This window comes from Cyprinodon variegatus, unplaced genomic scaffold (assembly GCF_000732505.1).
Source record: "Cyprinodon variegatus isolate N-32 unplaced genomic scaffold, C_variegatus-1.0 Scaffold560, whole genome shotgun sequence".
Classification (NCBI taxonomy): domain Eukaryota; kingdom Metazoa; phylum Chordata; class Actinopteri; order Cyprinodontiformes; family Cyprinodontidae; genus Cyprinodon; species Cyprinodon variegatus.
Genome location: NW_015151013.1, coordinates 469,391 through 484,061, shown reverse-complemented (window position 1 = coordinate 484,061; position 14,671 = coordinate 469,391). Strand labels below are relative to the sequence as shown.

Here is a 14,671-nt window from a genome sequence, read left to right as displayed (position 1 = left end):
GTGTGTGTGAGTGTATGTGTTGGTTTAGGGAGGTCTAGGATATATTTAGAGAAAGAGAGGGAGATTTTAGAGTCCTATGTATGCCACACCACATATCAGAAACAATTTACACCAGTGGGAAAGATATGTAATATGATTATGGTAAGTTTATGCCTCAGATCAGGCATAGATGAGGACGAGGGAGTGTGCCCCCTCTCCTCTGTCATACAGGATTCAGCTTCCAGCTCCTCCTCTGATGCATCGTTTGCATCAGTACTTGGGAACCCTTGTCGGCGCGCTGCTGCACTTCCCAACAGTGCGTCCGCAGACTCCTCTTCATCAGGTGAAGACAAGAGATGGGGAAAAATCGCTCCTGATTAATCATATAAAAAAAAAAATCTTATTCTAAAAAAAAAACCCTCTAAAGTCGGAATCAATGTATGATGGAGACACGTTACTGTTTTTTACTGTTTTTTTTTTCTGAGTGGATATATCTATTCTTATTAACTACTATCTTGGGCGGAACAAAGGCGGAGGTAAGGTGTATTCCCCGGTGCCAGCTGCCGCTTGTTGCGGCAATGCCAGGGGAAAGAAGGGGTCTGGATCAGACCTATTTTGACGCAGCTCCCGGTGAAGAATATTACGGCTTTGGTGAGGAGTCGTTCAGCGCCAGTGGAGACGAAAAGGAAGTCGCCGCTGAATTAACAGTGAGCGCAGAAAGTTCATTCAAAGTACAGCCGCGGCCAGAGGAGAATGAGACAAGTGGTCTGCAGAGAGACGGCGACCGTCAAAAACTTTCCCACCCTTCTCTGAGTCCTTCTGGTCCCAATAACGCAAGTGAAGAGAGAGATATTATATTAAACTTGACTGCGTTTGGTCGGAGAGGACGCAGGAGCGCAGAAACCTGGTCTGGATTCAGAAGCCAGGGTATAGAGGACACCTCGGTGTCAGACCAAGGGGACTTTCAGCTCACAAGTTCAACATTTGCACTGGCCGGGGACACAGCTCACAACCAGGCGATGGTGCACTGGTCCGGACAAAACAGCAGCGTAAGTAGGCTACTGCTTACCACATTTTACGCACGGATGTCTTTTAGCGCAATGGGGTCAGCGCCCACGAACACATCTGTAAAATACATGCCTTCATATGAAGCTTTTATTCTTGCGAAATTTACGTGATAAGAATTAAAACTAAGAATGCTGAAAGAAAGCCGATTGGGAGCTATCATTTAAGGGAGTCTGCGCCAACCTCCCGTCTCTCACAGGAAGAAAACTTATTAATGCTGTGGTTGAATTCTCCTTTTCAAGCAGCAGAAATGATGAACACGTACAGACTAAAGAATATGGTAATATTTAGATGGTCCGATTTACAAAAAAGAGGAAGAACGTTTCTATTGAGAATTTATGGAATTTTTTTCCACTTTTACAATCGTTTTCTGTTTTCCTTCTTTTTAGTTTGTTAATTTGATCAAAAAGAAGAGAGTAAATATATTTTATGATGTGTGAAAAGAAAATGCAAAAAACTGTCTGTTTTTCTTTGGTTTGGAGCTTTTACTCCAAACCAAACTTCTGCCAAAAAAAAAAAAAAAAAAAGATAAGAAAAAGAAAGAAAGATAGCCCTGAACAAACTTTAAATTTACAGCACTGAAAAAAAAAATTATTGCAACCGCTTTTGGCATTTACTTAAGCATGTTTAGTTACTTTAACGCAATCGTTTTATGTTTAAACGATTAGTTACTTGTGTTAAAGTAACTAAATATGATTAAGTAAATGCCAAAAACGGTTGCATTATATTTTTCAGTGCATATTATGAAACATTGCGATTTGGCTACTAATTTTTCCCCATTAGATCTTTCTTTTTTTTCCCTCCTCAGCGTCATGATAACTCCATCACGTTCTGTGAGGTTTATGAGCCTGATCAAATAATCTATAAAAGGTGTTGACATTTACAACAATGAGCATTCACCCAGTTGCAAATAGGATTAGTGACTAAATAATGCATGCAAACAATCCTGTGTAGCTGTGAAGCTTTCAGCAATCAAAATTATAACCACTATCATGGTGTTATATATGTGCAATCTCAAAATAATAATAATAATAATAAAGAATTTTAGATTGTGGTAAATAAAATCAAAATACATAAAAGTGAGCAATGGATGTTTTTCCATGAATTTTTCCCCGTTGCAAACCACTTCTTCTGCTCTCCATACAGCTGATACTCCAACTCAATGTCCCACACAAAAACATCCAAACCTATTGTCTAAAATAAAATAAAAATAAAATGAAATGCCGGATAAAACATTGATTTCATAAACAATTTAGCCTAGGACTGAACATTTTTTTGTAATATTTTTTTGTAGATGACCAAATACTGTTTAGATGAATTCAAAGTAAATAAAGAAAAATGAAATAGCCATTTGGTGCTTATATTTATCAATATTTCTATTGTATCAGTCACGATTTTTGACAGTATCCACTCTGTTTGCTGAAAGTAAAAATCCCAACAATATCAGGATAAGAAATAAGCAACAAGATAATTTCTTCAGATGTAAAAAAGTAATGATGCACACAATTTTCTGATCTTTAACAAGGATGGTATACAACACACTGTTTTCTATTTTGCTCTGCAAATTTTTTCCCAGGTGTTTGTCTCACCCACCAGGTTGTGACATCTTGTGTGGTGTGTCATTTCGCTCACAGTCACACAAAGCAAACATTTCAAGTGAAACCACAAGTTGGAAACATATAAATATCTTGCTGCAAATGTTCACAGAGGTTGCGTACTTCCACTTTTCACTATATGCTCCTGTGGTCTTAAAGCACAATCAACCCTCAGAGGAGCAGATGAGTCAGAGTGGAAGCACTTAAAACAACAGGGGATATTCCACGTCACACAGTCTGTCTCCATTTGGAGTCTCATGTACGTGCAAGCAAGGAATATCAAAATCTGTTTGGGAAAATAACAAAGACATCTCCTGTTTAGCTAAAATTCAGCTTACCAGAAACATGATTTTTACTCAAGAGGTTCTATTTGAATTCATTTTAAACCATCAACAGAACGGAGATTGCTATGAGACCAGTTAGTGTCTCATTGTCTGGCCTATTTAGGATGAAGGAATGGCCTCAGTTGAGTGCCTTCATATCTGATACTCCTTTGGGGCTTATATTTAATTTCTGTTAAGCAAATTTAATTTCAAAACGACTGCCAGGAAACAAACATTAAGATTAGTATCTGAGGAAACGGGGATATAAATTTTTGCCTTGTTTGACCTTAAGAAAAGTCACATCGAAATGGATCTTACTAACTTTGAATATGAAAAAGTGTGGGTCTGTAAATTTTTCAGTATAAATACAAAGGTGTGTGTGAGGTTTAAATATGATATTTATTATAAAAAAGTTGAGTGGAAAGGAAAAGCTGTGGTTAAAACATCCCAACCTTGAAGGGATTATAAAGCAAAGAAAAGTCAAGTTTTTCTGGATATTGTCAAGGTAAGATTGTGACTTGAGTCAGAGCTTAACAGCCACAAAAGAGAATAAGATACAGAAAAGTTATATAGTAAACTGAAGAAAAAAAAAGAAAATATATCTCGAAAAAGTATTGCATCAGTTCTGGTGAAAAGCCATTCCTGACCAAGACACAATTTTTAAAGCATTTTACCTGGATTATGTAGAAAAGGACAGGTCTGTTGGTCATTAGATAGAAGTCCTCTTTTTAGATAACTCCTTTTGATGCAGAGGATCAGTGGCTCTAGCATTGTCTGCAAGCTTAATCTTCACAGTATTTTCAAGATCAGAAACACAAGAATCAATCTTGTATCACTTGTCTTTAAATCCTTTGAGTCCGAACAAAAACGGGTCAGCCAATGACATTGCAGTATTACTGTTTATGACCGGATATATAGCTGAGATGAAAGCAAGACATGCCGAGCCCACAGTCAAACCAAAATAAACATGGCGGCAGAGGAGGACATACGCTTTGCTGCTGTTATCACAATTTTGTCAGAATCTAAGATGTCATCTTTGAAAGAGGAACAGCAGGAGCCCATAAGTGCCATAGTGTCTTCTGCTATTTCATTTGTTATCTTGACTGGCAAAAAATAAACTTTGGTAGGTGGGCACTTGGTGTCACTTCACCCGATCAAATCAAAAAGTTTTGCTGAATGTCCCTTTTTCCCTGGACAGGTTTGATGGGAGCAGTCCCAGATTAATAATGTGTAGAGCTAAACCTGAATGCTAGACATGATCAGTTTAGCTTGTCAGGGTATGATGCTTCCACTCTAAGCTGAGTTAATTCCTTGTCCTATCATGGGAAAACCAGTGACTTAAGAACTACACTTTTACTGTTGAGTATGCGCAACATGCTGAGATACTTTAGAAAATTTATGTAAAGCATAGGCTGATCCCAGACCTGGAGGGAACAGTCCACCTTTTATTTTTTTTAGTTAAGAACTATGGTTGCATAAGCTGAGACAAATCCTCTGGAAAATATTGATATTAATCATATTAATGATAAACTTTATTTATATTTTGTTAAATCAACAAAAGAGCTTGGTGGTTTCTTGTTTCTGCAGCAGTTCAGTAACCAACCATCTAGTAGTTAAATAACAAACCTTAACCTTCACACCAAGACTTTAAAATTGCATTCAGGAGTATTTTTTTTTTAACCTTTTTTTTACTAACCTTTTTTTTACTTTTACCAGCAAATGGGACCATTTTTGAACCTTTGAAAACTTTAAACTCGAGAAAACAAGTCATACAGGCACACATTTATTTCTAATAAAGTAGGTTGAAAATAAAAACAAGACAGATTTGTTCAAGGTCTTGGAGAGCTGGTGCCTTACCCCAGCTCATACTGGGCAAAACCAAGGACGATTTGATTGTCTCACCGGGCAAACAGAATGACACACATTTACAGAGACATTCCATTTAGGCTTTCTGATTCTCCTTGTTAGTCTCAGAAACTACAGAATAATGATGGTAAAAAAAAAAAACTAGAACAGCTGAATAAAAAAAAAAACAGAAGAAAGAATAATTCTATATTCTATGACCACATGCAACTTTAAAATTATTCCAAAATATGTATTCCGAGCTTCAGGAAAATCAAGCCTTTTTCTTCCGGAATTAGACCACATTACTTCAACTGAACCATTTGATATTCACAGATTGTTCAAAATAAAATTCAAACTTCAACTTCAAACGTCACAAACCTTGGATTGTTAGAACAAAAGTGAAAATGCTCCACTGCACTCTAAAGACCTTTGGAAATGAAATCCATTACATTTGCTCCTTTATAGAATGATGTGTCCTTGGACAATGATGAAAGATTAAACGATATCTTTGAAGAGCAGAAGTTGATTGAAATGATGCATCTGCCATACATGTGCCCCACAGGAAAGCAACTCAAGGCCACGGCAGCATGAATAGTACACAAGAAGAATATTTTTATTTAGCATAAACAATCCTAAGCAATCGTCCAAACTTTTGCATTTCATGTCAGATCATTAACACATGATGAATTTCTTTAAATTGATAAAGTCCAAAGGCTGAAACCTTGGTATTGAAATCTAATGGACAATTGCCTGAATAACCGCTCTTGCTACTCAAAGACATGACACGTATTTATGTTTTTCAAGGTTTTTCCATTGGATTTAAAAGCTGAAAAGGCTTTAGAATTGTGATGATAATTTTACAGGAGAGATGAAAAACCCAAGCATAAATCAACAAAGCTTGAGCAATAAATGCAAATGGTAATCTTGAAATGGTGAGGAAGCAAACTATCACAGCAAGGTAACAACATGTCAAGATTCAGATGTTGCATTCTACTAGTTTACATAAACTAAATATTTGACAAATTTTAATTTCACATTAATTATTTTGCTGCGATGGACCAGCGGCCTGTTCAGGGTGTACCCCACCTCTCGCCTGTAGACCGCTGAAGAGGCTCCAGCACCCCTTGCGACCCCGCTTGGGTTAAGTGTGATGGAAAAGGGGTAAATATTTTCCTAAGAGGTGATTACATTAATACAAAGACAGCACTACGAGGTTACTACTATGTAATTACTCTAACATTTTAGAAAATTCCAGTTATTTATTAAAACTGAGGCAAAATCTTGTTTAAATGTGAACAATTAAAACGTCTCTTTCCAAGCATGGAAGTGACTTGAAAATAGCTCAACCTCGATTCCTAGATAAAAATTTGCACCTTGTTGAAAATTACATATATGTCCTATTTTAGTAATAAATCAAAGATATTTTTTTTTTTACAAATAATAGCTTTTTATCATAATGAAGAATAATTTGCATAAATCAGGAATGCTTGACGCACCTGGATTTGTTCTTGTAAAAGTAAGATGTTATGCTGTTTGTATAAACTATAATATATAGTGTAAAATATACCAAGACTTTTCTTTATGTCAGTTTAGCGGACTTTGGATAACAGTTGATTAATATGCCCATTGAATTCACTGTATTAAATGATGCACACATTAAATATTAGTTCATAGAAGAAGAAGATGCCATCTATTCAAGGTTCAAGGTTTCTGCAATGGCTAATTTGCAATCCTGTAACTAATTGGTTGATTTTAATTGGTTCAGCTGTTTTCATACCTTTTATTGTTGACCTTTGTCCTTTGTTTTAGTGATATACATTGATATAAAGCTGGTATGATCCATGCTAAAATCATGTTTAGTCAATTTCGGTATCGGCCAATTTCTCAAAGCTGCAGTATCGCTATTGTATCATAAATTAAAAAGTAGTTTGTGTCCAAAAACAAAAACAGTCATTGACTGAATTTGGACATACTCATTTGTAATAATGGGGGACCGTGTAGATCCGTGTCCAACAGGACGTACACATACACATGATTTAATCTTTATACATATACGCTAACCCGGGCATGCCCAAAGTCAGTCCTTGAGGGCGGATGTCCTTCAGGTTTTAGAGGCTTACCGGCTTTAGCACAGATGATTCTGATGATTGCAGTTCAGCAACAGCCTGTTATCAGCTATCAATGGAAATCTGTCATGATGTTAGCACTGACGTATGGTTTGATCACTCCTGTAATTTACCTGCTTATCTCTGCCCAGTTCTCACTGCTGTTCATCTGATCCAGCTGCTTTAGCCTCTATTTAACCAGCGTTCCCTTTCTGCCTCTGGACCTCTGAGCCTGTCTGTCTGATCTCCTGGCTCTGACTACTGAGCACATCTTCGATTTCGGCTTTGCCCTCTGGATTATCCTGCCTTCCTTTGTCTGCTCAGTTCAGATCTCCTGCCTTTCGTCTGACCTCTGAGATATCAGTGCCTGGGACTCTCTTGGCGGCACCCGCCGCCTCTTGATGGCAGCCGACCGACTGGAACCAGCCTCATCCTCTGGGCTTGGACTGAACTGTAAGACCATGTTAGTGACTAAAATGTTCATTATCATCCTCCGCCAGATAGACGTGGTCACTATAACCTGTGATCTCCTCCTGTAGAGGTTCCTGCCTTAGACGCCAACACTGTTCACTGCAGTTCCGTTTCCAATAAACATTTTAAGAAATATGTCTGTCCACCTTTAATATTGGGTCCTATTGTTCTGAGCCTGCCAGTGGATTGAAAGGGTTTGGTGTTTGTCTCCTGATCGTTTCCCGGCTCTTTTACCCTGAGCCCTCAGGGTTTTGGCTCGGCGAATAATTTACTTTACCATTGAGTTATGTCCCTGTGTTCACAGGGATGGACTTCTGTGTCTTCGGCAGACGTAATGATAACAGAACTGGCAGCGTTGCAAGGCAAGGGCTCAAACACGTACTGCCGTAAGTCTTCTACACCAAGCTTCTGCTGCCCTGGCGTCCTCTTCCACAACAACTTTGTCCCCGCTTTACTCCTCTAAGTAAAAAATCTATGAGGGAGGAGACCCATCCACAACCTCCGACACAAAACTCTCCTCTTGCATGTTTCCACTGTCCATAGTGTTCCTAGACAGTGTTGTTACTAAGACACCAATTTAGTGCCACTTGGTCTCAATGTAATTTCTCATTGTAACCTACTAGTACTAAGTGGCTAACTGGTTAGCAAGATGCTTCCGAGACACCGGCCACAACCAAAAAGCTTGCAAACCTTCCGCTTCAACAATCCTGCCCCCTTGATAATCGACCAATCACATTCACTTTATTCAGTTGTTCAGTGTAAAGTCGGGCAACACTTGGGAGAATTCAGAACTGCAAGCATTGAAACAGCCGCTTCCCTATGACTTTAAATTTGTCTCCTCCTTGGAGCCAGGCTTACGGGAAATAAAACTGGCCTTCCTCCTGTTCCGAACCAAAACCCTTAGGGCTCTGCGGAAAAGGACCAGAACCCACCCATTCCCCCGCACACCGAGCCAAAACCCTAAGGGCTCAGCAGCATAGAGCCAGGACCAGGAACTTAACTAAAAACTCAAAAACAAACATGACTAACTGACATGAAAACACAACACGAATAATCTAAAGATGCACAAATAAACAAAGAATACATGAATAATCAAAGAATAAATATCCATATATTATTTGCATATATAGCAGAGGGAGCAGGTGACTAAAATCAATGATAATTAGAGAGCGGGGAGGCAACGACAGGTGAAGGAAGGCAGTAATAAAATCATGCGCTGTGATCATGACAAAACCTTCAAAACCTGCAGCTCAGCGGCCATTGAAGACCGACTTCAGACATGCCTACTTTAACCCATACAAGGATATTCATACACCTAAACATACAGACTTATGTCCCCTTACAGACACACAGCCAAATATTATGTTACGTTATTCATATTGGGACTTTTACTTCTATTAATTTCCCATTAAGTTCTATAACCTATTCCAGACCCTCAGCCTCACCATTACCATTGCATATCTAACCCTAAATACTATATCATTTAAAATCAATTTACACCTTACCCCTAAAACTAATCCCCCATCCCAGGAAGATAACTTTCCTTAGTGGAACTGGACGACTGCTCTCCAAAAGTGTCTATAAGTCCTTACAACTACCATATGTCCAGAAAGCTGTCCTTTCACCATCCACACAAGGTACACACATACAGAACAAAGGCGGAGGTAAGGTGACATTGCGACACATTTAAGATAAAATGGAAACTGCATAGTTATTGTTTTTAGGCTTTCTTCAGTATCAACAGATTCTTTTTGTGCAATTCTAAAACAGAGTTCTGTTATTTTATGAGTTCAGATGGTAAAGCATGCCATCATTTACTTTTCAAGGAAAAGGGTGATTGACCAAAGATTGTTCTGGGTTTTCCTGCCAAATAGTTTCCACTTATCTTAAAGCAGTTATTGGCACATTTAGCAGAATGAGGAGGTGCTATATCCTATTGGAAAATGAAATCAGCATCTCCATAAAGCTTTTGGGCAAAAGGAAGCATGCTCTCTTGCAGGGGGTAGATAACATGGACCCCAACAAATACAATGGACCATAGCAAGCACAAAAAAACATTACCCCTAAATATTTTAATGAAAAAATTTACTTTAATTTGAAAAGAAGACCTATGGTCACCGAGGAACGAATCAGTCCTTTTTATTCTAAGCCATATCCTAACACATTTCTAACACTGTCTCTGTTTCAGGGGGGTTAATATGTGGTGCAGTTATATAATTTTACATCCAAATAAAAATCTATCAGAATGTTTTAAATATATTTCTCTGTGTGAGACATATTTTTTTTCTAATATATGAGTTCTTCAAAGTTTTTCTAAAAACTAGGAAGAATTGGTTTGAACTGATCTCAGGTCCATTTCTTTGTGTTGGTAATGTCATGCTGGTAGCGTCTGTAATGCTTTGACACTAGATAAATATGCTGTGTTTATCAAATCTGTCTTCTACAGTAAGGCTCACCCAAATATCAAACACTACATTTATTCATGTGGAATATGTTTGATTTTAACACATAATAACTAAGTTGAGGCAAACATGAAGACCAAGAGATCAGTTAGTTTGTTTTTTATTGTTGTCACACATTTCTTTGTGAGTTCAGTTGTTTACATTGCCTGTCTCAGTATACAGCACTGAAAAAACAAGAAAAAAATGAATGAAAGTTGTTTGTGAAGTTCAGTATGACTGTCTGAGTAAATATTCACATCTACTCAGAATTTAAGAAAAAAAAAACACTGTGATACTGTAATTTCTGGAGGTAAGAACACATTGATAATACTTTTTAGGTACTTAAAAAATATCTTATTACCACTATACAGTATATTAAAAATTGTATTATTAAATACATTACAGACGACTAAAGGAGCAACACGTCAATAAGCAACAGTGCCATTATTTATTTACCAAAAGACATAGCAAAGAGGATGGGGTAGCATTCCAATGATTTAATAGATTGTTGAATAACCTTAAGCTTTAAAAGCTATTATTTAGTTTTATTAAACCTTATTAGTCATTTAAACCTCTAAGGCTTGAAACCCTGTAATAACAGATTAGTTGCAATTATGTTTTATTCTACATATTGTGTTCCCAAACCTGTTTTATTATAAAGGATTTGATTTAGATGCACAACAAAAGATGGTAAACAATTAATTAATGATAAGGTATTTGAGTCTCTCATGTCTCAACCAGCTTTTTTTTTTCTGCTGAAAATATTTCAGTGCATATTACAGTTTCAAATGAAACTTCGGCTTCCAGTCAGAGGTTTATCTAATTAAGTTTATTGAAATTTTCTTGCCTTGATTTTTTAAATAATTATTTTGTTTTGGTAGATTTTGGCGGATTCTGGTCTCATATCTGATCTGGAATAAACCTGTTGGTGGAGTGAAAATTTTACTTCTAATCTGCCATATGGAAAAAACAGATAAGCATCACTCTATAATTAGTTAAACAGAACAGCAACAGTGTGTTACACATACAGTAGAGGTATTGTTTTCTACAGTTGAAGGTCCTCCTATGAACCTCTACCATAGTCAACAATGTTCAGATCTAGATTTTGACAAGGCCTCACAAACTCCTGATTATTTTCTTCTTTAGACATTCTGTTGCTGACTTGCTGCTGTGCTTTAGAGGATTCCCATAGTGACTGACCCACTTTGGCCTAAATTTCAGCAGTCAAAGAGGGGGACTCACAAAAGAGCCTGCTTTACCTTGGTGTACAGAAGAGTTCTGCTTGCATAATGAATACAGGTTGTGTAGCTGCAAAACAACCTCAAATTATTAGCACCAAGTCATTGTGCATTAAAGTTGATATGAGGTGTTTGTGCTTTTGTTTTGTTTTTATTTTGTTCCAGTGTATCTCAGCTTCCCTTAATCCAAATGATACTGTTGGAAAAAGCTTTGTTTGCTCAGATGTAGATTGAAATGCTATAGCTGGCTGATGTGTTTCATGCCTGACAATGTGTTAACATATCTTAATGTCACAGCAAACTGTAAAAACTTATTTTTATATTAAGTCAAAAACCTTTAATAGTGTGTTTTTTAATGGAAATGCAGAATAACTTTACCATTTAACAGAAACAATATAAAAAGTCTAAAAACTGATTAATTTTAGAATAAAATATAAAATCTTGCCCTAAAATGTTGCCCTAAAGATGTTGGAAAGGATAGTTTTGGCAACAAACATAAAAATATCTATGCCTGCAAATGGAATGGTCCATTATATTATTTAGTTGTTCTCTCTGTATAATAAAATTCTGTATGTGAGAAATCAGCTTGTGATTTTCCATCTGTAATGTCCTTGTACTCATAGGTCACAAATGTTATAGTATTACAGCAAAGTATTCTTCACTCCTAGTTTTAAAATACAATCTAAAAAAAAAAAAAAAAAAAAAAACATACTTCGAAGGTTTTGTAACCAAAATGTTTTTTGGTTCTGTGTAGACAATATTTTAATACTATGGTTGTGTAGTAGTAAAAAATAGGGAAAAACTCTCTAAATAAATATAAAATCCACAAAGGATGAAACATAAAAAGCTTAAAGTTCTCCTTTGGTGGTTTGCGTGCTTCTTTCTTATCCGACTTTAGAAGTTACTGAGCTAAAGCGTATTGAACACAAAGTTGACCATATTAAAAGAAAGATCAATGTTAAATGTCTGTGTAATGTAGACTCTTAAAGTAGATCAAAAAGTCTAATAAGATATGTTAGGATGAAACGCTTTAGTTCTGCTTTTATTTTGTAAAGTAAGATAAATTCTTATAAAGTGAAGATAGGAGTGTATGTTTTGTCAGCTCACTCAGCAACACAGAACATTCTTAAAAAACAGTTGAAGAAGTGAGTATTTCTTTACACTCAGAAGAATATAAAAAAATACTGATTTGGTCACCAATGTGGGAGACTCAAAGCCAAAGGAACAGTTCTCAAAGAACTACTGCTAATTTCTATCCATTTTCAGATAACACACACAGTTTCCTATACTGTGAATGGCCCCTGAGTCAATACCTACAGACTGTGTCTCAGTATGTTCAGTGATCCACACTAGGCCTTTTTTAAACACTAAGTTTAAACATCTGGGTTAGGAATGAACGAAGTCCAACCTTAGGCCTATAAGATCATTACACTTCATAGAATGGTGGTTAAAGAGCAGTTATTCCTGAAAAAGCTAAATTTCTCCCTTGCACAGGGAAAAAAAAAAATATTTTAAATGCATGTTAATTCACACGTTAAATTTTTTTTCTTCATGTCTTGTCTTTATCTTCATGTCCATTATTGCACCTGCAGCTTAAAATTAAGTCTATATCCCACTATAGAATAATGATATTTGTATAAACAGTTGCAAAAGGCTATTTGGATATTTTTACACCATAAATACCACACTTTTAAGCACCAGTTTTGTGGAGAGAAAACATGTTTTTAAAAGATGATGCTTTCCCAACCATCTATAAATCATTTATAAGCTCTGCGGTTAAAGACTTCATTCTCAAAATAATCAAAGTTGATTTAGATAGCAATTAGAAATTTGGTCGATATTCATTATCTAATATTTCTAAAAAATGAACATGCTTAATTGTTTCTCAATTGAGTTTTCAAAAACTATAACAGGAAGATTTTTATTTCACAAAGTTTTTGCTGCCTTTTTATTTTGATCCCTCAATAACTTATATGAAGCACATAGGTCACATCCCACTAGATATATAAGCCAGCAGTCACTATAAAAAAATACCTGAATCTATTTAGCATCTTTATTAACCATCTGTGTCTCTCAAAATGCAGATTGTGTGTGTGTGCAGTCTGTAGTCTGTTTAGCCTTCCTATCAGTGGCTTAAAGTACTGTTCTCTCTTTCTCTCAGCTTGAATAAAAGGCAGTCACAGGAACCATACCAAAGAGTGTTGCTGTCAGGACAACGCTTATTATAGTGTGTTCACTTCGCAGAATAAAACTGCTTTCTTAATTTCAGAACATCTGCCTATGAGATGATTTCTAAAACCATGCAAGTGAGTTTGTCATGCTAACCTGTAGGTTTCCTCATAATTTCCACACCTAACAGTGGCTTCAGATGTTCTTGGTCAAACAGACTACTTTAACTCTAAAAGCAAATGTTGCCTTTTCCTGCTGAATAGCATTTTGTATCAGCAACTTGCTGCACTAACATGCATATATTCTATTTTAGTAGTGGAAAAATAGGAGTAGAGTTAATTTTATTTCTTCTACATATAGGCAGAAACTGCCTCTTAGTCCTGCAGGACGCATGTAGCTTCCTTCATAAAGTGCACTGATATGCTTAGACAACCAGCTGGCAAATGCTTTCAGCATAGACCTTCGCTCTCTCAGGAGGCGAGAATGGACAACTTTAGGAGGGATTTTGGGAAATGTTTGATGTTTTACTGTTGGAAGGTTTGGCATCCCACACATAAATATATTAATGAAAAAAATAATGATGGGAATAGTGAAAGCCTGACGAAGAAAAATGTATGTTTTTGACGAGTTTTGTGTCCTTGTTTGCCGCATGGACAAACATAGTTTGTTTACTCTCAGCACTGCATAGAAACCCCTGGCTGTCGGAGTTCAGCTCTGTCAAGTCACCAAGCCTTCCCATGGTGAGCTTCTCTGATGCCTTCAGATCCTGCTGAGTGTTTTTTTTTTTTTATATATTGCTAAGATGTGCTTGCCTTCCCTGTCCCTGTTCTCCTTTGCAAAACGCGGCCAAACAGAGCAGAAATTCAGAATCCAAATCAGAAGATTTGGATTCTTTTTTTTTTTTTTTTTTCCAGAGGAGCATAACGTTCACTTGCAGGGAGCATAATGAGATCTCACCTTTTTTCTTCTGTGGATGTCACAGGCACATCTTTTGTGTTTCATTTCTTTGTGGCGGCTTAAATCAGACTTATGCTGTGTGCTCAGCCTGTTTGCTTTTGTGACTCACTGTATTTCATGATCGGCATCAGAATAAAAAATAAAGTCTCAGAATGGTTGCAGTAGCAGCTGTTTAGTAAAAAATGAGCTTTTTTTCATTTGAAGATTGCACCCTTCGAATAATATGTCAGGAGAGATGTTTTGTTGAGATGTTTTTTTTCCTGTATTCAGCTGAAATGTCATCTTTGTGCTCCATCTATGAAACTGCTTCTCAGTTAGTTGCTTTTGTGAGCATATTTTCCTTGTTTTGACTATTGCTCAATTTAAATCTAATTTGGTCCTAAGTGAGAATGTTGAAAACTATGGGTCTAGTTCAATTATTCAATCATATAAATGTATGTATGTATGTATGTATGTATGTATGTATGTATGTATGTATGTATG

The 14,671-nt window shown here is 36.6% G+C and overlaps 1 protein-coding gene across 1 annotated transcript in view; it reads left to right on the top strand.

Moving 5' to 3' along the window:
* Positions 1 to 375: 375 nt before the first annotated feature.
* Positions 376 to 14,671, top strand: part of LOC107095625 (VPS10 domain-containing receptor SorCS1-like) — a 79,325-nt gene continuing 65,029 nt past the window's right edge. Inside the window, exon 1 of the mRNA XM_015391791.1 lies at positions 376 to 1,028. Within this exon, the coding sequence (XP_015247277.1) occupies positions 420 to 1,028 (609 nt within the window). The 5' untranslated portion in view covers positions 376 to 419. The remainder of the gene's footprint in view (positions 1,029 to 14,671) is intronic.